The 22,131-nt window shown below is 44.2% G+C and overlaps 1 protein-coding gene across 3 annotated transcripts in view; it reads left to right on the forward strand.

Annotated features, from left to right (window-relative positions):
- PPP1R13B (protein phosphatase 1 regulatory subunit 13B) overlaps nucleotides 1-22,131 on the forward strand; it is a 69,403-nt gene that overhangs the window by 13,509 nt on the left and 33,763 nt on the right. For all 3 annotated transcript variants that reach the window (XM_077776472.1, XM_077776471.1, XM_077776473.1), the window contains exons 2-4: nucleotides 1,958-2,105; nucleotides 14,045-14,164; nucleotides 19,578-19,654. In XM_077776472.1, coding sequence (XP_077632598.1) covers nucleotides 1,958-2,105; nucleotides 14,045-14,164; nucleotides 19,578-19,654 — 345 coding nt within the window. The remainder of the gene's footprint in view (nucleotides 1-1,957; nucleotides 2,106-14,044; nucleotides 14,165-19,577; nucleotides 19,655-22,131) is intronic.

Genomic DNA, 22,131 nt, shown 5'->3' on the forward strand with positions numbered 1-22,131 from the left:
GCCCCAAGGAAGCCATGTTGGTTCTGGAATGTCAATGTGAGGATGTTTAATCTCAGGATTTAGGAATTGAGGGCACCTCTAAGGAAAAACTCCTGTAACAGGAACTAAAATACTTAATCAGCAGCTGAGATTCTAAGTGAGAGGGGATGTGGGGACAAATGCGGACTGTGTGTCTGACTCTGATCAGAGAACAAACTGAGGTCCTTCATAGCACTGTGTGACCGAAGAAAATCTTCTGTTTCCGTCGTACCTTGGGACAAACGTTTTTGAAGACGTTCCTTCCGTTATGATGGCCTTATAGCTTAGATCAAAATGCTAGGATTTTTTTTTTTAAAGATTAAAGAAAATGGACAATTTTTATTCTTTTTCAAATATATGATAGTGTATTTTCATGTTTAAGGACCACTTGCATTTTATTGTGGTATGTTGTATTTTCTCAACCAATGTTTTTTAAACTTTTTTTTTTTTTTTTTAAGTAATCTCTACCCTCAATGTGGGGCTTGAACTCACAACCCTGAGCCAGCAGGGTGCCCCTTCCTCAGCCAGTTTTTAAAAATAAATGGAATATTTGGTCTTTTTATCAATTTTAGGAGCCTTTTATATGTTAAGGAGTTTAGCCTTTTCTTTGTAATATACGTTGCACATATTTTTCCCTCAGTTTGTCTTTTTTGTTTTGTTTGTTTTTTTAACTTTTTAATGTTTTATTTATTTCTGAGAAAGAGAGACAGTGTGAGCAGGGGAGGATCAGAGAGAGAGGGAGACACAGAATCTGAAGCAGGTTCCAGGCTCTGAGCTGGCTGTCAGCACAGAGCCCGACGCGGGGCTTGAACCCACGAACTGTGAGATCATGGCCTGAGCTGAAGTCGGACGCTTAACCAACTGAGCCACCCAGGTGCCCCTGTCTTTTTTGCTTTGTAAAAGATTTGATTTTGATTTGATTGAATTTGATTCAATAATCAAATTTGATTACTTGAATATGTCTTTTTTTTATAGTGTTGTGTGTGTGTGTGTGTGTGTGTGTGTGTGTGTGTGTGTTTTAATGTTTATTTCTGAGAGAGAGACAGCATGAGCAGGGAAGGGGTAGAGAGACAGGGAGACACAGAATCTGAAGCAGGCTCCAGGCTCCGAGCTGTCAGCCCAGAGCCTAGTGCGGGGCTTACATCCGTGAACTGTGAGATCATGACCTGAGCCAAAGTCAGTTGTTCAACCAACTGAGCACCCAGGTGCCCCTGTTTGTTTGTTTGTTTGTTTGTTTTTAGTTATAGCGAGAATGAACTTCGGTACTCCAAGGTTATAAAAAGGAATTTACCTGGTTTTATTCTAGAACTTTTATAAATTTGTGATTTATATTTAAATATTCGATCTATGAGGAACTTATGCTGGTCTGTGATGTGCAGTATGAACCCAGGTCCTCCTTCAGCTGGGAATTGTAATGGCTCCAACCTCCTTCATTGCACAGTCTTTTCCTTCCTCACTGTGGCAGCATCTCCTTCCTCATTCGTGCTGTGTCTGGACCTGAGAGTTTGTTGCATTGATGGGTTTATGTGCTTCTGCCATGTTGTTCTGAGGCTTTGTAATATCTGGTAGTGCTGCTGGGTCCCTTCTGATTCTGTCTTTGGGAATTTTCCTGACTTGTTTTACATTTTAATTTCTCTACGTAGATTATATTTATCTTTTAATTTTTTAAGTTGATTTATTACTTAAGTAATCTCTCCACCTCACATGGGGCTTGAACTCACAATCCCGAGATCAAGAGTTATATGCTCTTCCATCTCAGCCAGCCAGGTGCCCCTCTACATGAATTTTAGAATTAGCTTATCTGTTTCCAAAAATGAATCCTGTGGGGGCGTTTTGGTAAGGTGGAGGGAGTGAGAGGTGGAGGGATCTTAATAAATTTACAGATTGATCTCCGTATGATAGTGACTCTAAGCTGTAGCTTTAATCTTTTCTCTTACAGATGATATTAACCGTGTTCTTGAGCAACAATGAACAGATTTTAACAGAAGTTCCTATAACACCAGAAACAACATGTCGAGATGTTGTAGAATTTTGCAAGGAACCTGGAGAAGGCAGTTGCCATTTAGCTGAAGTGTGGAGGGGAAATGGTATGTACTCGGTTCCATAGAGATTACTTAGCACATCAAATTGTAATGTTTACCAAACCCAAAATACTGCTTTTAGTTCTTAGTTATCTGTGATAGTGGGGAATTGAGTAATTAAAATGATACCATATTACATGGGAAAAAGATTTGACAAATGCTCTTTGTAAAATATATGTGATGTGATTTGACCCTTATCTGTGCCATCTGAAATGAGCAGGGAAAGTAGGTACAGCTCTTAGGTGAGGTTTTTCTAGATCTCACTACTCACCCAGTGAGAGCTCTGTGCTCTGAGACTTTACAGGGTTTTGTTTGGTATGTGTTGACTTGTTAATCTTCTTTTCCTGTCTGATACTTTAAGGCAGAAACATTATTATGTTTCTCTGTGTATAAAACCCTTAAACACTAAGCCCACCATAAATATTTACTAAATTGTAAAGAGCAAGTGCAGTTGACCCATGAACAGCACAGGTTTGAACTGTGTGAATCCACTTATATGTGGATTTTTTTCCAGTGAATATGTTGGAAAGTTTTTGGAGATTTCCAACAGTTTGGGAAAAACTCGCAGATGAACCACATAGCCTAGAAATACCAAAAAAAAAAAAAAAAAAAATTAAAGGTATTATTGAAGATCACAGTATGTAAAACATATAATATACAAAATATATGTTAATTGTTTATGTTATCAGTAAGGCTTCTGTCCAACAGTAGGCTATTATTAGTAGTTAAGTTTTGGGGGAGTCAAAAATTATATGTGAATTTTCGACTGGACAGGGGCTCGGTGTCCCTGACCTCTGTGTCGTTCAAGGGTCCACTCTACTGGCTCTTACATTTAAGGACTTAGTCATCCAGCTGGACAGAGAAGATCAGCATAACTAATACTGAATACAGAAAATTCTGCAACATAATTTGGACTCTAAAGGAGAGAATGAATGTAGACACGATATACTCAGCAAGGAAAGCAGCGTGAAGGAGGGACAGGAGGAGATTGTGAATACAGCATGTTCCCACGGTAGCTAAGGGACTGGTACTGGGAGGAAGTGGGCAGCAGGGAAGAGACTAGAACTAGCTTGCACAAAGGCCTTCAGGGCTGGTGGAGGAGAGTAGCCTTTTTTGCGGTATGAAAAAAGAGGTTGAGCACTGGGTATTATATGGAAACCAGCTTGGCAATAAACTATTTAAAAAAAAAAAGAGGTGACTGGGGTACAGATGGAAATGTTTAAAGGTACTTAGGGACAGTCACTGAAGCCTGCCACTTTTTTTTTAATAGCTCTGTTGAGATATGGTTCACATACCATACAATTCACTCATTGAAAGCGTGCAGTCGGTAATTTCAGTACACTCAGAGTTGTGCGGCCATCACCACAATCAAAGAACATTTCATCACTGCAAAAAAATTCCCGTCATACCCATTAGCAGTCATTCCCTAGTACCTTCCCACCCCTTCCGTTCTTAGGTTCCCCCTAATCTCCTGTCTCTACGGATTTTCCTGTTCTGGATATTTCATGTAAATGTAACCCTGCAACACATAGTCCCTTCGACGGCTTTCATGGGGCACGATGGTTTCAAGGTTCGTCCATGCTGTTTTGGTATCAATACTTCATTCCCTTTTGTTGCTGAATTATACTCCATTGGGTGGATTTTATTTACCCTTTGATCACTTGATGGGCACTTGGGTGGTTTCTACTTCTTAGCTATCATGAGTAATGCTGCTATGAACATTTGTGTACAAGTGTGTGCACATATGTTTTCACTTCTCTTAGGTGTATACCTAGGAGTGGAATTCCTGGGTGGTGATTGTCTAACCATTGAGGAATTGCCAGATTCTTTTTGAAAGCAACCATTTTACATTCTCAGCATCAGTCTATTCCAGTTACCCCACGTGCTTGCCCCCACTTGATGTTGTGTATACGATTCTAGCCATCCTAGTGGGTGAGAGCGGTCTCTTGTTGTGGTTTTGATTTGCATTTCCCTAGTGGCTAATGATGTTGACCATTTTTTCATGTGCTCACTGGCCATTTGCGTATCTTTAGAGAAATGTCTATTTATTTATTTAATTTTTTAAAAATATTTTTATTTATTTCTAGAGGAGAGAGAGAGAGAGAGGCAGTGTGAACAGGGGAGGGTCAGAGAGAGAGGGAGTCACAGACTGAAACAGGCTCCAGGCTCTGAGCCGGCAGTCAGCACAGAGCCCGACGCGGGGCTTGAACCCACGAACTACGAGATCATGACCTGAGCGAAAGTCGGATGCTTAACCGACTAAGCCACCCAGGCGCCCCGAGAAATGTCTATTTAAAAGTTAATACTTTTTTGAGTGAGAGTGTGAGCATGAGAGGGGCAGAGAGAGAGGGAAAGGGAGAATCCCAAGCAGGCTCCGTGCTGTTATCCCAGAGCCTGACATGGGTCTCAGTCTCACAAACTGTGAGATTATGACCTGCGCCGAAACCAAGAGTCGGATGCTTAACCAACTGAGCCACCCAGATGCCCCTAGAGAAAATGCTTTTTGTTTTGTTTTGTTTTGCTTTTTTATTTTAATTTTTTAATTTAAATGTTTACTTTTGAGAGAGAGAGTGCAAGCATGAGTGGGGGAGGGGCAAAGAGAGAGGTAGACACAGAATCCAAAGCAGGTTCCAGGCTCTGTGCTGTCAGCACTGACAATGCGGGGCTGGAACCTATGAATCACAAAATCATGACCTAAGCTTGAAGGCAGACACGTAACCGATTGAGCCACCCAGTTGCCCCTGTTTTGTTTCTTTAAATTTTGAGAGAGACAGAATGCGAGCAGGGTAGGGGCAAAGAAAGGGAGAGAGAGGGAGAATCCCAAGTAGACGCCATGCTGTCAGCCAGAGCCCATTATGCTTCTTGATCATGGAAACCATGAGATCATGACCTGAGTGTCAAGAGTTAGATGCTCGGGGCACCTGGGTGGCTCAGTTGGTTGAGCGTCTGACTTTGGCTTAGGTCATGATCTCATGGCTTCTGAGTTTGAGACCCGTGTCAGGCTCTGTGCTGACAGCTTAGAGCCTGGAGCCTGCTTCAGATTCTGTGCATCTCTCTCTCTCTCTCTCCCTCTCTGCCCCTCCCCTCCTCATGCTCTGTCCTTTAAAAGTAAAGAAACATTTTTAAAAAGTCAAAAAAAGAGATGCTCAACTGACTGAGCTATCCAAGCAACCTGAGAAATATCTATTTAGAGCCTTTGCTTATTTTTTAATTGAGTTGTCTTTTATTATTGAGTTATAAGAGTTCTTTTTTTAATTGAAGTAGAATTGACATATAACATTAGTTTCATGTTTATCTAATGATTTAATATTTGTGTGTATTGTGAAATGATCACTACAGTAAGCCTAGTTAACATCTGTCAGCACATAGTTTCAAAAATTTTTTTCTTGCGGTGAGAACTTTTTAAAAATGTTTGTTTATTTTGAGAGAGAGAGCCTGAGCATGAGTGGGGGAGGGGCAGAGATAGAGGGGGAGAGAATCTCAAGCAGGCTCCATGCTGTCAGTGCAGAGCTGACATGGGACTCGATCTCAAGAATTGTGAGACCATGACCTGAACCAAAATCAGGAGTCAGAGCTTAACTGACGGAGCCACTCAGGTGCCCTGTGAAGAGAACTTTTAAGATCTATTCTTTTAGCAACTTTCAAATATGCAATATAATACTAACTAAAGTCACTGTGCTATCTATACATTACATCCCCACTAAGAGTTCTTTATATATTCTAGACACAAGTCTCTTATCAGGCATATGATACTTAAGTATTTTCTTCCAAAGTCTTGTGCTTTTAATGTTCTCCATAGATTTCAGAGCAAAGATGGGGCACCTGGGTGGCTCAGTCAGTTGGGTGTCCAACTTTGACTCAGGTCTGATCTCATGGTTCATGGGTTCGGGCCCCACATCAGACTCTGTGCTGAACCTTTGTTCAGAGCTTGGGGCCTGTTTCGGATTCTGTGTCTCTTCCTTTCTCTGCCCCTCCTCTGCTCACATTCTGTCTCACTCTGTCTCTCAAAAACAAATAAATGTAAAAAAAAAAAAAATTTTTTTTAAATTCAGAGCAAAGATTTCAGGGCACGTTGAGAGGAACTTGACTTTGATAAATGTTGGACTATTACTAAACCAGAAGTAAGAGGCCAGGTTCTCAGTTCCCAGTCTGATAACAGTGACAGGAAGGACGGGGGATAGGTAAGTAATTATAGTTTGTTAGGGGACTGGTGTTAGAGCCTCATCTTTCTTCCCCAGCCTCGTAGCATCCTTGTTTTTTGTTACTTGTTATCACTCCTAATTCCTTACCTCCCTCTCCCTCTCTTTTACCTGGTCTGGGAGGGGATAGACTTTTCTGGAAGTATTATTGCCCCAGATGGCCCCTGGCCACTTGAGAATGCTAATCTCCCTTCTGTGAGTCTTTGAGTTGGTGGTATCCTGTCTTCAAGCCCATCTGAAATCATAACCCTTGGTGTTACCTCATCAGGAGTGAGACTGACACATCACAACAGAGGGCCACAGTGGCATGCTGTATTTGCGATGGCTTGTGCATGTGCTAGCCTCATTGCCAAGAACAATCCCTAGTACCTGCCCTCCTTTGCTTGGCTGACTTCTATGCATTCTTTGCCTCTCCTCCCTTCTTTGAATCTCAGAGGGTGTTTAAGCATCCCTCCTCTGGGCTCCAGGACTGTCATAGTATTTATCAGAACATAATACAGTAGCTTTCCTATAGCGCTCTCATTGGATTAAAGTTCCTGAAGGCAGGGACTTGTCCGTTCCCTGTCATATCTTCTTAGTAAACACAAGTCATTGACTAAAACAGGCCAGCAATGCTGGTCTGAAGAGATGTTTTCTAGTGGGTAAGATTCAGAGGAAGGGGGAAAGCACTTAGAGCAGCCATTCTCAGTCTCTTGTACCCTAGAGAAACCCTTACGGTAATTTCCAGGTTTCAGAGAAAGCTTCCATAAAAGTGATTGCATCTACAACTCATGGTGCATTAGTGTGATCAGAATGTCGTAAGTATAATAGTCCAGTATAATTGTCAGTGCTTTTGAGAAGAGTGTGTTTCTCTGAGGGTCTGTACGTGAGGTCGCTCGGCTGCTGTGACAGTGTCACAGCCTGGTTGGCTTGGACACCAGACATTCAACCTCTCCCAGTTCTGAGGCTGAGGCGTGAGATCGAGATGTCGGCAGGCATCTTTCCTGAGGCCTCTCTCCTTGGCTTACAGATGCCACCTTCTCTCTCTGTCTTCACGTGGTCTTCCCTCTTGTGCGTGTCTGTGTCCTAATCTCTTCTACATATGAGGTCACCAGTCATATTGGATCCAGGCCCACCCCATTAACCTCATTTTTACTTACTACCTCCTTAAAGATCGAGTTTCTGAAGGGTTGTATTCTGAGGTTCTGCAGAGAGTTCAACATATGAATTAGTGGGGGGAACACAGCTCAGCCTGTAACAGGCTGGTAAGTTGGCCAGCTTCTTATATTAGCCTACTGTACCTGTGTTTCCCTTCCCCACACAGGGTCCGCTCTGTCGCAGACCAGGAGCATGGGTAGAACCTTCAGCATTTCCTTTTGTTAAATTTCCTACTTGATTTTATTTTTCCTTATCCAAGAATACATGTAAGTCTTATCATAGATTTCCAGTATGGATACTGATGAGGTATAGTACATATTATATGTGCGGGGTAGTTCTGTTTTCACTTTCAAACAAAAATGATGTTTAAGTTAGCCTTTAGTATTTTTTTTAAAGGCAGGGAAACTTAGCTTACTTTCCTTGGAATTAATCTTTTCGTTGAAATTTAAAAAAAAATTTTTTTAATGTTTATTTTTGAGAGAGAGAGAGACAGAGCACGAGCAGGGAAGGGGCAGAGAGGGAGGGAGACAGAGAATCCCTAGCAGGCTCCAGGCTGAGCTGTCAGCACAGAGCCAACACGGAGCTCCAACTCATAAACTGCGAGATCATGACCTGAGCCCAAGGTGGACGCTTAACCGACTGAGCCATCTAGGCACCCCTGAAATTTTTAATTCAGAAAGGGAAACAATACATTTGTTAAATGATTGACTTAAGACAAAATTGGATTTAATTTTTATAAAGTTATGCTCAGACTTGGTAGATTTCAATAAAGGTTGTCAAGGCAACATTATTACTTTCCTGTGACTTATTTTTCTATGGTAACTGTTGATAATTAAGTCTTCCTTCCTATTGAGCTAGAAAAATAAAGATTGTGAATTTATTTATTTTTAAATATTTTTAATGTTTATTTATTTTTGAGAGAGAGAGACAGAGCATGAGAAGGGGAGGGGCAGAGAGAGAGGGAGACACAGAATCCGAAGCAGAGCTGTCCGTGCAGAGCCTGATGTAGGGCTAGAACCCATGAACTACGAGATCATGACCTGAGCTGAAGTCAGATGCTTAACTGACCAAGCCACCCAGGCGCTCCAATTGTGAATTTATTTTAATTAAGGTAAACAACATGAAAAATTACGGATAATGATGATTAGTAAAGTGACTAAAACTGTAACTGCTGACCCCATAAGCCAAAGCAATATGAATAAAATATGGCCCAGGACACAGTTCTGTGCAAAACTGAGGGACATGATTTGGCTTACATATAGGCCTCCCTGTTATGAAATTACAATACGTGTATTTTTAAAAATCTTTTGTATAGGCCTGTATACATAAAAAGTTACTTTCAAAACTAAAAATGTATAATGATATTTACTTCTTTTTTTAATGTTTTATTTATTCTTGAGACAGCGCAGGTGGGGGAAGGGCAGAGAGACGGGGACAGAGTATCTGAAGCAGGCTCCATGCTGACAGCAGTGAGCCCGATGTGGGGCTTTGTGGGTTTTGTGGGTTTACAAACTGTAATATCACGACCTGAGCCAAAGTCGGATGCTCAACCAACTGAGCCCCCTAGGTGCCCCGATATTTACCTCTTTAAAGTACACTCTGTGCTTGGTTTTTCTTTGCAAATACTCAGTTGTGTGCTAAACTTGAGCTGAGCAAACACAGATTTCATTTTCAGCTGAGATGAGACCGTTTCTGTCCTTGCCCTGACATTTAGGGAACAAGACAGAGCACTCCGCGCACAGAGAAGGCACGTTAGCAGCACAGCCTTTGCTACTTCGCTGTGAATGGCAGGACTTCTTTCCTTATAAAAATCTAGAACTGGGGCACCTGGGTAGTTCAGTCGGTTAAGCATCTGACTCTTGATTTTGGCTCAGGTAATGATCTCACTCACGGTTCGTGGGTTGGAGCCCCACGTTGGGCTCTGTACTAACAGTGTGGAGCCTGCTTGGGATTCTCTCTCTCCCACTCTCTCTCTCTGTCCCTCCCCTGCTCATGCTCCCTTGCTCTTTCAAAAAATAAATAAACTAAAAAAAAAAAAGAAATCTGGAACTTCCCTCGGGCAGAGCAGTAAATTGCATCGTGAGTGTATGATTGGACTACAGCCTGTAGAGTTCTCGCTTTGTTTCAAAGTCCATTTCTCAGGGTGAGCGGATTTAGAGAAAGGTCTCTCCCCCAGCCACACGCTTGTGTTTGAGGTGGACGACACTGCTCAGTGTCGCCTCGGCACTCTCCGGGCCGCTGCCTTTGAGCCTCCATCTCGCTGATGGCCTTCCTCACTTTCAGGGACAAGCAGCATGGGGAACAATTCAAGGTTTCCTGTTTTTCCCTTTAAGTTGAGATAAAATTCACACATAAAAATCACTGATTTAAAGTGTACAATCGAGGGATATTTAGGACATTCATGGTGTTGTGGAGCCGTCACCAAAGTCTGTACCTCTCCGTTCCTTCCTCCCCCGGCCACCAGCAACCACTGTGTGATCGTCTGGCTCTATGTGTTGGACTCCTCTAGGTACTTCATATAAACCCAGTCATATGATGTGTGCTTTTCTGGTCTGGCTTCTTTTACTTAGCATAATGATTTCAAGGTTCATCCATGGAGTAGCATGTTTCAGTACTTAATTCTTTCTCTTGGCTTCATGATATCCATTGTATGATAGACCACATTTTATTTCTCCATTCAGCAGGTCATGAACATTTGGGTTGTTCCCTCTTTTGGGCTGTGATAATGCTTGCCGTGAACATTCCTGTGCAAGTGTTCGTGTGGGCGTATGTTTTCATTTCTCTGGAATGTAGGCCTAGGTTTAGAATTTCTCTGCTCTCGCACCTTGTCTTCAAAAATTGCCACTTTGGGCTTCCAGGAATATTTTTAAAACAAAACACTAATAAAATGTAAACTAGGAGGGGCGCCTGGGTGGCTTAGTCGGTTAAGCGTCCGACTTTCGCTTAGGTCATGATCTCACGGTTCGTGGGTTCCGGCCCCGCGTCAGGCTCTGTGCTGACTGCCAGCTCAGAGCCTGGAGCCTGTTTCAGTCTGTGACTCCCTCTCTTCTCTGACCCTCCCCTGTTCACGCTGTCTCTCTCTCTTTCTCCTAGAAATAAATAAAACGTTTAAAAAAAAAATAGGAAAGCATAATTAATAATAAGCAAGAAGTTACCACAAAAAAATTTCCACAATACAACTCACTTTTCACCTTCATAACCCCCGTTTGTTATGTTGGTAACAGAACGAGTGGGGGTGGGGACAGACCCTGAGGTTCACAACTCTTTAGAATGAACAGTTCCCTCCAGTTTCCTAGTTTGGAGGTGGAGGTTCTCATAGGTCCTAGGGATCGGCCTCAGCACGTGAGGAAGTGTTGGGGGAGATGTTTCTGGACAGAGAGGCTGGTGTCACGGCCTGCAGCCCTCCCTCCATGCAGTCCAACACTCCCCACTTGCCCACTACCTGCTTGAGAATCGGGTGGTAGTTGGGAGGTTTGGAGGGGCGACCCGGCAGATAACCACCTCAGCTAAGTCAAGGCCAGCATCACAGTGATCTGTCACGGTGATGGCATGTACACCCTGGTATGATGAGATGAGAAGGTGCACACCACCCCTGTGGAGTTCTCCCCAAAACCTATCGCCTCATTCTAACCATGGGAAAAACACTAGACAAGCTAGAATTGGAGACATTCTGCAAAATACCTGGCCAGAGCTCCTCAAAACTGTCAAGGTCATGAAAAAAACACAGGAAAGGACCGAACTATTAATGACCAGCAGAGACCCAGAGGTCAAGAGAAGTAAATGCAACTGTAGTTTTCTGGTTCAGTTCCTGGAACAGAAAGAGGACAGTAGGGGAAAACTGGCAGAATGCAGATAGAGCTTGGAATTTAATTAACAGTAAGGTACCAGTGTAAATTTCTTAGCTCTGACAGAGATACTGTAATTAAGATGTTAGCATGAGAGGAAACTGGTAAAGGGTGTATTGGAACTCTGTACTGTCTTGGCTACTTTTCTGGAGGTCTAAGATCATTCTAAACTGAAAGTTATTTTGGGGGCACCTGGGAGGCTCAGTCAGTTAAGCATCTGACCTTGGCTTAGGTCGTTATCTTGTGGTTCGTGAGTTTGAGCCCTGTGTCGGGCTCGCTGCTGTAAGTGCGGAGCCCGATTCAGATCCTCTGTCCCTCTCTCTCGGTCTCTCTTTCTCTCAAAAATAAACATGAAAAATAGTTATTTTTAAATACTTATGTAAACAAATCTATAGGATACAAAGGAATAGATTGAGATTTATATGATCTCTATGGTGATTTAAAAATCCTTGAAGAACACAACATGCTTGAAAAAAATGGAGAGACAGACATGTTCGTGAACTAGAAGACTCAGTTTACAAAGACTTCGGATCTCTCCAAATTTTACTTGTAAATAAATTAATATGATTACAGTCAAAAGCCTACCTTTAAAAAAAGAACTTGACAAGCAGCTCCTTTTAAATATTTGTGAGCGCAGGGGTGCCTGGGTGGCTCAGCCGGTTAAGCATCCAATTTTGGCTCAGGTCATGATCTCACAGTCCATGGGTTTGAGCCCGGCGTTGGGCTCTGTGCTGACAGCCCAGAGCCTGGAACCTGCCTCAGATTCTGTGTCTCCCTCTCTCTCTCTGCCCCTCCTCCATTCATTCTCTGTCTCTCTAAATAAAGATATAAAACAGATTTTTTAAATGTTTTTTTTTTTATTTATTTCTAGGAGAGAGAGAGAGAGACCGCGTGAGCAGGGGAGGGTCAGAGAGAGAGGGAGTCACAGACTGAAACAGGCTCCAGGCTCTGAGCCGGCAGTCAGCACAGAGCCCGACGCGGGGCTCGAACCCACGAACTGCGAGATCATGACCTAAGTGAAAGTCGGACGCCACCCAGGCGCCCCTAAAACAAATTTTTTAAAATAAAATAAATAAATAAGTATTTGTGAGTGCAAAGGGCTGAGCAGTGCCAAAATGGTTTTAAAGATGAGCCACCTGAGGGATCGTGTCCTGGCTGATGGCAGTGCCAGCTATAAAAGCACAGCAGCAAAGACCATGACTGTGGCTTGGAGGTAGAGTGACAGCCCACCCGCTAGAAGAGACCAGGCCACGAGGAGCCCTGAGACGGGTCAGAGGTGACAGTCATGTCTCTCTGAGGAAAGGAGAGACTAGTAAGTAAATGATGTGGGGACAGTTGATGATTAAAGTAGGAAAAACAAAATCAGTTCCATAAGGTCAATGAAAAACAATACTTTATAATTTGTAGGAAAAAATACAGAACTGGGGCGCCTGGGGGGCTCAGTCGGTTAAGCGTCCAACTTCAGCTCAGGTCATGATCTCATGGTTCATGGGTTTAAGCCCCACGTCGGGCTCTGTGCTGACAGCTCAGAGCCTGGAGCTGCTTCAGATTCTGTCTCCCTTACTCTCTGCCCCTCCCCCGCTCATACTCTGTCTCTCAAAAATAAAAATAAAAATAATGGGCGCCTGGGTGGCTTAGTCGGTTAGGCGTCCGACTTTGGCTTAGGTCATGATCTCGCGGTTCGTGGGTTCGAGCCCCGCGTCGGGCTCTGTGCTGACAGCTCAGAGCCTGGAGCCTGCTTCAGTCTGTGTCTCCCTCTCTCTCTGACCCTCCCCTGCTCACACTGTCTCTCTCTCTCTCTCTCCTAGAAATCTATAAAACATTAAAAAAAATCTTTAAAAATAAAAATAAAACTTTAAAAAAAATACAGAATATTCTTTTGACCTTGGAGTAGAGAGAATTTCTTGTTCCAAAACCTCAAAATTAGAAAAGATTGATAACTGTTTACATTATTTTTTAACTTCTGTGTAACAAAAGGCACCAACAAAATTAAAAGACCAGCCTATTTTCAATGTATGTAATCAACCCAGGATCAGTATCCAGAACACGAGCAGTTCTTCAGATACCGAGGAAGAAGGCAAACAGCCGAGGGTTTTCTTGTTTGCTTTGTTTTCTGTGTCTACACGTGATGCACTTCTAAGACAATTAGGATTATAAACGTTAAGAAATGGTACCTTGTAAGTTTAACAAAATGTCAGTGCTCTTCTCCAGTAACTGGTGTCGATATTCTATTAGGATTTAATTTTGAGCTTTTTTCTTTAATATTTGAAGTGCATTAGTACATTTAATTCTGTAGAATGTATTTTTTATTATCAACTTGGTAGTTTGTGGTTTCTGCAAGTGCTGGCCAGCATTCACAGTCACGGTACCTGGTTGGCCCAGATGGGCAGTGTCCATCCCGTGCATATCTGATGGCCGCATGCAACATGCTAGTGAATGGCCACGTGGGACCAGTTTAGTGTGTTTCTTTGAAGTCTGGGAGGCGCACCGCTTCCTGAAATGGTAAATAAGGATTCTAGGGGGCAGTTTGCAGTGTTCCCTATTTCACGTTGCAGAATCGCTTTTATGCTCACGTCTTGTGCTTAGGTGCTGCTACCTAGGTTATTTCCCACTCCTGCTTTCACCTCGTTAAGATTTAGTGCTTATAATATCCTTGAATTCTAATATATATGTGCCTATTTATTTAAATCTGTTTTATTTACTTTTTGCTCTTGGTTGGAGTCATTTTGTTTCTGGAATAAGTAAGATGTGGTTTTTTTTCTAGAGCGTCCCATACCCTTTGATCACATGATGTATGAACATCTTCAGAAGTGGGGGCCACGCAGGGAAGAAGTGAAATTTTTCCTTCGACACGAGGATTCCCCAGCCGAGAGCAGTGAGCAAGGTAGATAAGTGCTTTGCCCATTTGTTAATTCCTGCCGTAAAAGTTAATTTAAGTAAAATAGGAATAAATGTTAAATTATTCACATGCTTTGTTTTCCCTTCACGCACAAGTGGGGAGAGGAAGGGCTGGCATCTCACGCTTCTTTGACCTCCGTCCCTGCAGTTCACAGTCGCTCCGCACTTTGTAGGCGCCCCGCCCTGCCCTTGCTTCTGTGTCCGGCCGAGGTCAGTCGGGCGAGGCATTCGGACCTGTGAGGGGCCTGCTGCTCAAAGAAACTGTTGATAAACGCCAGCTGCATCAAATACCTAGATTTTAAGAACAAATGAAAACATGAAAGGATTAAAAAAGTTCTGAGAAATAGGTTGGTTTTTTTTAATTTTTAGAGTGAACGGGACTTTTCTAAGTATAATGCTAGGCAGTAAAAGACTGGGAAACAACTATTGAAAAAATAAGAACCCCCCCAAACTGTCAGAGTGGCAGTAACCACCCTAAGTGAAATCAAAAGAAAAATGATAAGCCGGGAAACAGCATTTTCATATTTTGGCAATATGAGCAATAGAGCTCATATTGCCAAAGGCTAACTACCTTTTTATATAAAAGTTTCTAAAAATTGATAAGGAAAACCTGCTTAAGAGAAGGGGAAATCTACAAAGACACAGGTCACAGAAAAGCAAACCCATGTGGCCCTAGGCTATGTGAAAAGATGCTCAGCCCTCTGCCTCATAAACGAAACGCCAGGAAAGCAGTGGGACAGTGATTTCACCTGTTGCGTCGGCAAAGACTAGAACACTTAATCACCGCGTGGGCAGCGAGCGTGAGAAGCCGCCCTCCGCCATGTCGCTGTGCGCGTGTCGGCCGCAGCGTCTGTGGAGGGCGGGTCAGCGGTCTCTGTGAAACTTAGAAGGGCACCAGGCCTGTTACCCAGCAGCCTCGCTTCTGAGAACTTCGCCTGAAGCTGTGCGGACACACGTGCGGTGACGCACACGCGGTGTTCCTGTGGGACCCCACGGTGGGAGCCACGTGCAGGCCCGCCATGGGCATTGGTTACCGAGTGGCGGTGCGCCGGTCAGGAAGCTGTGGGCCCCTGCTTGACAGTGTAGACCGTGTCCCGAACAGGTGAGTGAGCTTAGTGCAGCAGCACGCACATCGTGCTGCCTCCCATGCAGCAGGGACGGAGCGTCATACTGTACCCCTGTCTTGGCTCACCGCTGGGTGAAGTGTCTCTGGAAGCAGAGTAAGACATGCAACATGGCTGGCCTCGGGGGACGGCAGGAACAGGCTGGCCTCGGGGGACAGCTGCAGGATGGGGGGCAGGGCAGAGTGTTCATCATGTACCTGTTCATTCCTTTTGAATTTTGAACCATGGGAATATGCCACCTATTTTTGAATTGGAATTTAAACAAAATAAGAGCATCTCTTAAAAAAATTTTTTTTTGCATTTATTTATTTTTGAGAGAGAGCGTGAGCGGGGATGGGGCAGAGAGAGAAGGAGACATAAAATCTGAAGCAGGCTCCAGGCTCTGCGCTGTCAGCACAGAGCCCGACGTGGGGCTTGAACCCATGAATTGTGAGATCATGACCTGAGCCAAAGTTGGACACTTAACCGACTGAGTCACCCAAGCGCCCTGAAAATCTCTTTTAAAAGCATATATACTGCACTTAAGAGATCCTTAACTTGTTATTCAGCCGTGATTGTGGATTACTTTTGATATTTAAAACAAACAGTGAAGGGACATCCTTTTGTAAAAAGAATATTCCTTTATTGCAGATTATCCCCTTTTATTTGTATTTCATCAGAAAGGACATTTTGCTTCTAGGGTGAGCTACTAGCTGCTTTAAAATCATGTTTCCATAGCTGTAAGTATAGTGCCAGTGCTGGTTTTACAGTGCACCGTTACTTCTGGGCTTTAGTCCGTCTGCTGCTGGTCAGCTGGAGTAAGCAGACCAGAGCTCCAGGCCCAGCTCTTCATCCACTTTTACCTTAGACAAGGGCCTGCCTCTCTGCACAGAAGCCCCCCGAGAAGGGGGCTAGACTGGCTGTCAGCTGAAGTGCTCTTCTAGTGCCAGGAGTTTATTTTAGCTCCCTTCCCGAGCTCTCCAAATACGTGTACCCCTCTTGTACGTGGCCACACTTAAAGGTTTTGTATTTTACTTTTACGTACTTTTATGTATACACAGCGTGTGTACGTAAGCGTTAACGTCCTGGGTATGTTTTGGGGGAGGGGGAGTTAGGCCTTATTCTGTTCTTACCTCGTGAGTTCAGAAGTGTCAGGGATACTTGAGAGAACTGTTCAGTCATGAGGAGGTGACAACGCTGACCTTCGAGGGGACCTTCATCACCCCCCCCCCACAGTGCCGCTCAGCCTGCTGGCCTTTCAGGTACCCCAGACTGATGGGGAGGGGAGGATGCTGAGCTGCACGGCCTAAAGGATACTGCCGTCACCACGGGGCAGGGCATTTAGAAAAGGCAGACGGGGGACCCTGAGGGGTGAGCGGCACGTGGAGGGGAGCGGGAGACCAGGACGAGGAGACTCCCCGGAAGGTGCGGTGACGGGGGATTCACATGTCAGCCCAGGCCGCCTGGGGCCGTTGGTCAGGACTGAAGAACCAAGTTCATCACAGCTTCCGTGGCTTTTCAGAACTTCCAACAAAGTCCCTGCCTCCCTACTTGACACGCCTCAGCTTGGCTTAGGTGGCATTTGTGGTAGGACCCTACCCGTCTCTTCAGCCTCCCTGCACCGCCTTTCTCCATTTCAGCCACATCCTTTCTTACATCTTCATTCTGTGGCCCCAACTNGTCCTGCGCCTCTCTCAGAACCCAGGGACAGAGACGGCAGGTAAAACAGGGCTCTTTGTTTCCTGTTTTGTTCGTGTTCATGGAGCTGCTCCTCCAGTTTAGACTCTAAGCAGCCAGAGCTGAGGATCCAAGGCTCATATTTCCTCTTGCTTCCCACAGAGCTGAGCACAAGGCAGTTGTCACCCACTGATACTACTTAAAAGGGATTAACATTTGTGGTTAAGTGTCTGACTCTTGATTTTGGCGCAGGTCTTGATCTCCCAGTTTGTGAGTTTGAGCCCCATGTCAGCATGGAGCTTGGTTGGGATTCTCTCTCTCCCTGACTCTCTGTCCCTCCCCTGTGCGCACGTGCATGCTCCCTCTCTCTCTCTTTCAAAAATAAACATTTAAACAAAGGGATTACATTTGAGTGTTTATTGTGTAGAACTACAAAATGCACAACAAGAAGTAAAAGACCTCCCTCACCAAAATGCTAAGGATTCTCTGGAAGCTAGAGGAGAGTGTAGAGGATGTCCACTCCCCATCACCTTGTACACTTGGGGTAACAAGCTTGGAATGGAAAGGAAGTTGATGAAGGCCGTATGCGGGGCATAAACTAGACTCCAGGAGCCGGTGCACCAGATTGGGAGCGAGGCTGCTTACTTAGCATGGATCTTGGGCAAGTGACTTCCCATCCTTTGCCCCTGTCTCCTCATCTGCAGGGTGTGTAGGGTTGTGATGGGGTTAGCGAGGGGTACCGGTGAAGTGCTCGCTAAGTATTGGCTCTTACCATTCATTATTTTCTGACTCTAAATTGCAAGGTCAGGGGCGCCTGAGGGGCTTGGTCAGTTAAGCGTCCAACTTCAGCTCAGGTCATGATCTCGTGGTTCATGGGTTCGAGCCCCACATCTGGCTCTGTGCTGACAACTTGGACCCAAGAGCCTGCTTGGGATCTGTGTGTGTCTCTCTCTCTGCCCCTCCCCCGCTCACACTCAGTCTCCCTCTCTCTCTCAAAAATAAACAAACATAAAAAAATTAAAAATATAAAAATAAATAAATTGCAAGGTCATCAGGTTTCTTTACCATCAAAGGCACTTATCTTATAATTTTAATGTGTGTTTTATAGTATTCTAACTTCTTGATAGTCTGTTGTTTAGAACAGATATTCTATTACTTGCCAACATCTTTCCCCATCAGAAGTGCTATATATTTATGTACTTTATATCTCTGCTGTATACGTAGAAAGAGTAAGAGATTTCTGTTCCCCTAAGAACCAGTCTTTGTCCCCTTGGGGACAGTATCACTGTCTGGGAGGATGCATGTTTTAAGGTGAAGCAAGCCATGCTTCCAATATAGCATTTGCCTTTAAATTTTTCAAAATAATAGGAAGGAAATAGAGCAAAAAATCAAAAAATGTTTTGTTTTTTTTTTTTTTAAACATGAGGTTTATGTGCCTTTGAAGTCATGGATTTTAAGTACTAAGGTAGGCTCTGGGGTGTAGTAATTCTCTAGTCGGAGGATGGAGTGCAAGAAGAGTGGGCTGGGGGCAGGCACTGGACACATCAACGACCTTGGTCTTTGCGGCTTCAGAGTCACCAGGTGCATGATTGTGCAGCAAGCTTCATTTTGTTTAAAAAACAAAGATTCAACAGGGCAGGGGCACTTGGGTGGCTCAGTGGGTTCAGTGCCTGACTCTTGATTTCAGCTCAGGTCAAGATCCCAGAGTCGTGGGATTGAGCCCCGTGTTGGCCTCTATGCTGAGTGTGGAGCCTGCTAGAGCCTGTTTGGGATATTCTCTCTCTGTCTGTCTCTCGCCCTGGTCCTCTTCCCCTGTTAGTCANTTTGTAAAATATATATATATATATGACATATATGACAGGACATACAATTTCTCCAGTTTAAATTTGAAACCTTTTTTGGGGAAACATTTTTTTAATATTTATTTATTTTTGAGAGAGAGTGAAAGAGAGAAACAATGCAAGCAGAGGAGGGGCAGAGAGAGAGGGAGACACAGAATCTGAAGCAGTCTCCAGGCTCTGAGCTGTCAGCACAGAGCTCAACACGGGACTCAAACTCACGAACCGTGAGATAATGACCTGAGCCAAAGTTCCAAAGTTGGATGCCCAACCAACAGAGCCACCGAGATGCCCCAGAACACTGAATTTTTATGGAATCAAGGAGAATTCTGAAGACTGCCTGAATTGTGTTGGTGCCCCATGCCAGTGGGGAGCCTGCCAGTGAAGGCCAGTTCTGTGCATCAGTGTTTTTATTAGTGGATATTCAATTCTGTTTTAGTCCCTGCTAGAAAATGTTTAATAAAAACTAGTTGTGGTAAAATACATATAACATCAAACTTTCCGTCTTGATCATTTTTAAATGTTAGAAATCTTTCGATGTAAGTCAATTTTTAAGATTCTGAAATAGAGAAAAAAATTTCATGTAAACAACTTCATAAAAATTATGAAAATTATAAAATTATAAATATTAGAAAGCATTTTTCCAACTGTTGTAGGTGTTGACTTGTTCAGCCTGCTAATTTATACTTGTGTTCAATAAATACTTAAACCAGTGAAGGGGTGGGAGGGAACCATTGTACTAATGTGTCTGTTAGTGAGTGTGGCCTTCTCATTTCTTTAGGTGGCCGTCAGACCCAAGAGCAGAGAGCCCCGAGAAATGTAATGAATGTGCCCGCAGAAAAGCGCACGGAAAATGGAGTAAGTAATAGTGAATCAGACTGAAGTTTTAAAATTGTTTTTTACAGGTACCAATAGGTTTGGGTTACAATTTATTTTTAAAGAATTATTTCGGGGGTAGAAAGTGTCATTTCCAGAGAGTATTTCAGAACTTGTCATGAAGTTACTCAGCGTCTCTGGGTGGCTTCCCACTTCTAATAGTGTGGCCCACATGTAGCTGCATCCTCCGTGTGTGACTGTGACCCGGGCCCTGGGGGCACGCGGCCTCACTTACTAAGAGATGAACAGGCACACTTGCCCTGTGCTCCGTGTTCATGTCTTGGTCCTTCTGTCAGGTTCTGAAAGACACAATGGCTTTCATGGAGACACATGGAGCCTTCCTCAGCGCTGCCTCCAGCGGAGAGGACTTCCCTCATCAGATGGCCGAGCGCGGGGAGGGCAGGCCTGGCGGGGGGGCAGGGAGTCCCTGTCCTGTGTGCTGCGAGAGTGAGCAGAAATGAGGGGATGGAAGTGAGTGAGCGAGAGCACGGTGAAGACGAGAGAGGTTTTCAACGTGGTCTTTCTGGAAATTTTAGTAATGACTTTTCCAAATAATTTTCAGACTAGAGAACTTGCTTCTTTTTCTGGCTCTGCCACTAACTAGGTGTGTGACCTTGGGCGGGTTACGTCCTAGCACAGAGCTTGCACCACCAGACATGGGGAAAGAGCACACGGTCCGGGGTGTGGAGGGCCCATAGTCACGTGTGGGCTTTAGAACCTTCTAACGAGCTAAATTCGAGCGAGTTACTTTGCCTCTCTACTACCCAACTTGGTATGACTGAAATGTGATTTTTGGTTTTTTATGGGCTACTGTTGTGACTTTAGGGGATACCCTTCTCTCTCTTTCTCTGTGAGATGAGGGTATTAGCATCTTTCCCTGTTTTTACTCCTTTCCTTTCCTGCCCGCCTACCTTCTAGCTCATCGGTTGTACTTCTGTGTTGTCAAGGTTGGTAATATTTGTACTGCTATCTCACTGAGCCTCTTAAAAACCATTTAATAGTGTTTATTATTTTAGATTTTGCAGATATTGTTCACTGCAGGGCCCAATGGTATACTAGATTGTATATTTTTTCCTTGCCTCCAATATCATAATCCTTGTCCCGCTCAGAACTATTCCTGATGTCAAGGTTATGGATTCTCCTTCCTTAGCCTCCAGCTTCTAAATCTCACTCCTGCCTTCAAATCGGGAGCCTCTGTGGGGTTCTGCCAGGCACATCTGCTTCAGAAAGTCTTAAGAAATAAATGCCCAGGGGCGCCTGGGTGGCTCAGTCGGTTAAGCGTCTGACTTCGGCTCAGGTCATGATCTCAGGGTTCCTGGGTTCAAGGCCCTCATTGGGCTCTGCTGACAGCTCAGAGCCTGGAGCCTGCTTCAGATTCTATACCTCCCCCTCTGTCTGACCCTCCCCTGCTCACACTGTCTCTCTCTCTCTCTCTCTCTCAGAAATAAATGAAACATTAAAAATTTTTTTAAAAAAAAGAAAGAAAGAAAAAATGCCCAGATCCCATGGGCAGGACTTTTGGCTCATTGGGTGTGGTGGGGGGGGGGCGGGGGGGCTCCTGGAAACTTCCCCATGTGACTGTGTTGCCCTGCCTGGTTTGGGAGCGTCTGGGCTACGTGCACACGCTGCCAGAAGTGTTCAGAACTTGTGAAACCAAATTGTGAAGATTCTCTTGAGTTCTAACATTGCCCATGACCTGAACTTCAGGGAAGGATAAACATATTGAGTGTTAAGTGCTCTGTACTGAAGTTGAGGGTGTGCATATGATACAGGGAAGGGAGTCAGAAGGACAGGATTCCAGTTATAAAGTGAGTTTTCATGTGCTCTTTTCCCTGATAAAGTTGTTTCTTAATGGGGAGACGATATTTCTATCTCAAGATCAGCAGAACTGAAACCTGACAGCAAAACTAAAAATGTGTTTATAGCCTTTACGGGAGTTTCTTTTTTTTTTTTTTAATTTTTTTTTAATGTTTTATTTATTTCTAAGAGAGAGAGACAGCGTGAGCAGGGGAGGGTCAGAGAGAGAGGGAGTGACAGACTCTGAAACAGGCTCCAGGCTCTGAGCTGGCTGTCAGCACAGAGCCCGACACGGGGCTTGAACCCACGAACCGCGAGATCATGACCTAAGCGAAAGTCGGATGCTTAACCGACTAAGCCACCCAGGCACCCCCTTTACGTGAGTTTCTGATTAGAGGAAGGCAGAGAGCTGTCAGGAGATGTAACTTGGCGCTGGAAGCATCATATCAGAGTCACTGCTGTATTTTATGGTGCAATACCTGCCTGCTACGCCCAGTAATGCATTACGTTTGTTAAGTCCTTATTGTCTACAAAGCACTTTCACAAGCATTTTTAAAGTTGGTAAGATATTAAAAACCTCTTTCTTCAAAACTTGGCTATAGAGTAATGGCGCACCGAGCCTTCTGCTCTGTGGGCTGTAGCGTCCAGGAGCGCATCAAGCA

The sequence above is a fragment of the Crocuta crocuta genome, unplaced genomic scaffold (genome assembly GCF_008692635.1).
Source record: "Crocuta crocuta isolate KB4526 unplaced genomic scaffold, BGI_CrCroc_1.0 scaffold8, whole genome shotgun sequence".
Lineage (NCBI taxonomy): Eukaryota > Metazoa > Chordata > Mammalia > Carnivora > Hyaenidae > Crocuta > Crocuta crocuta.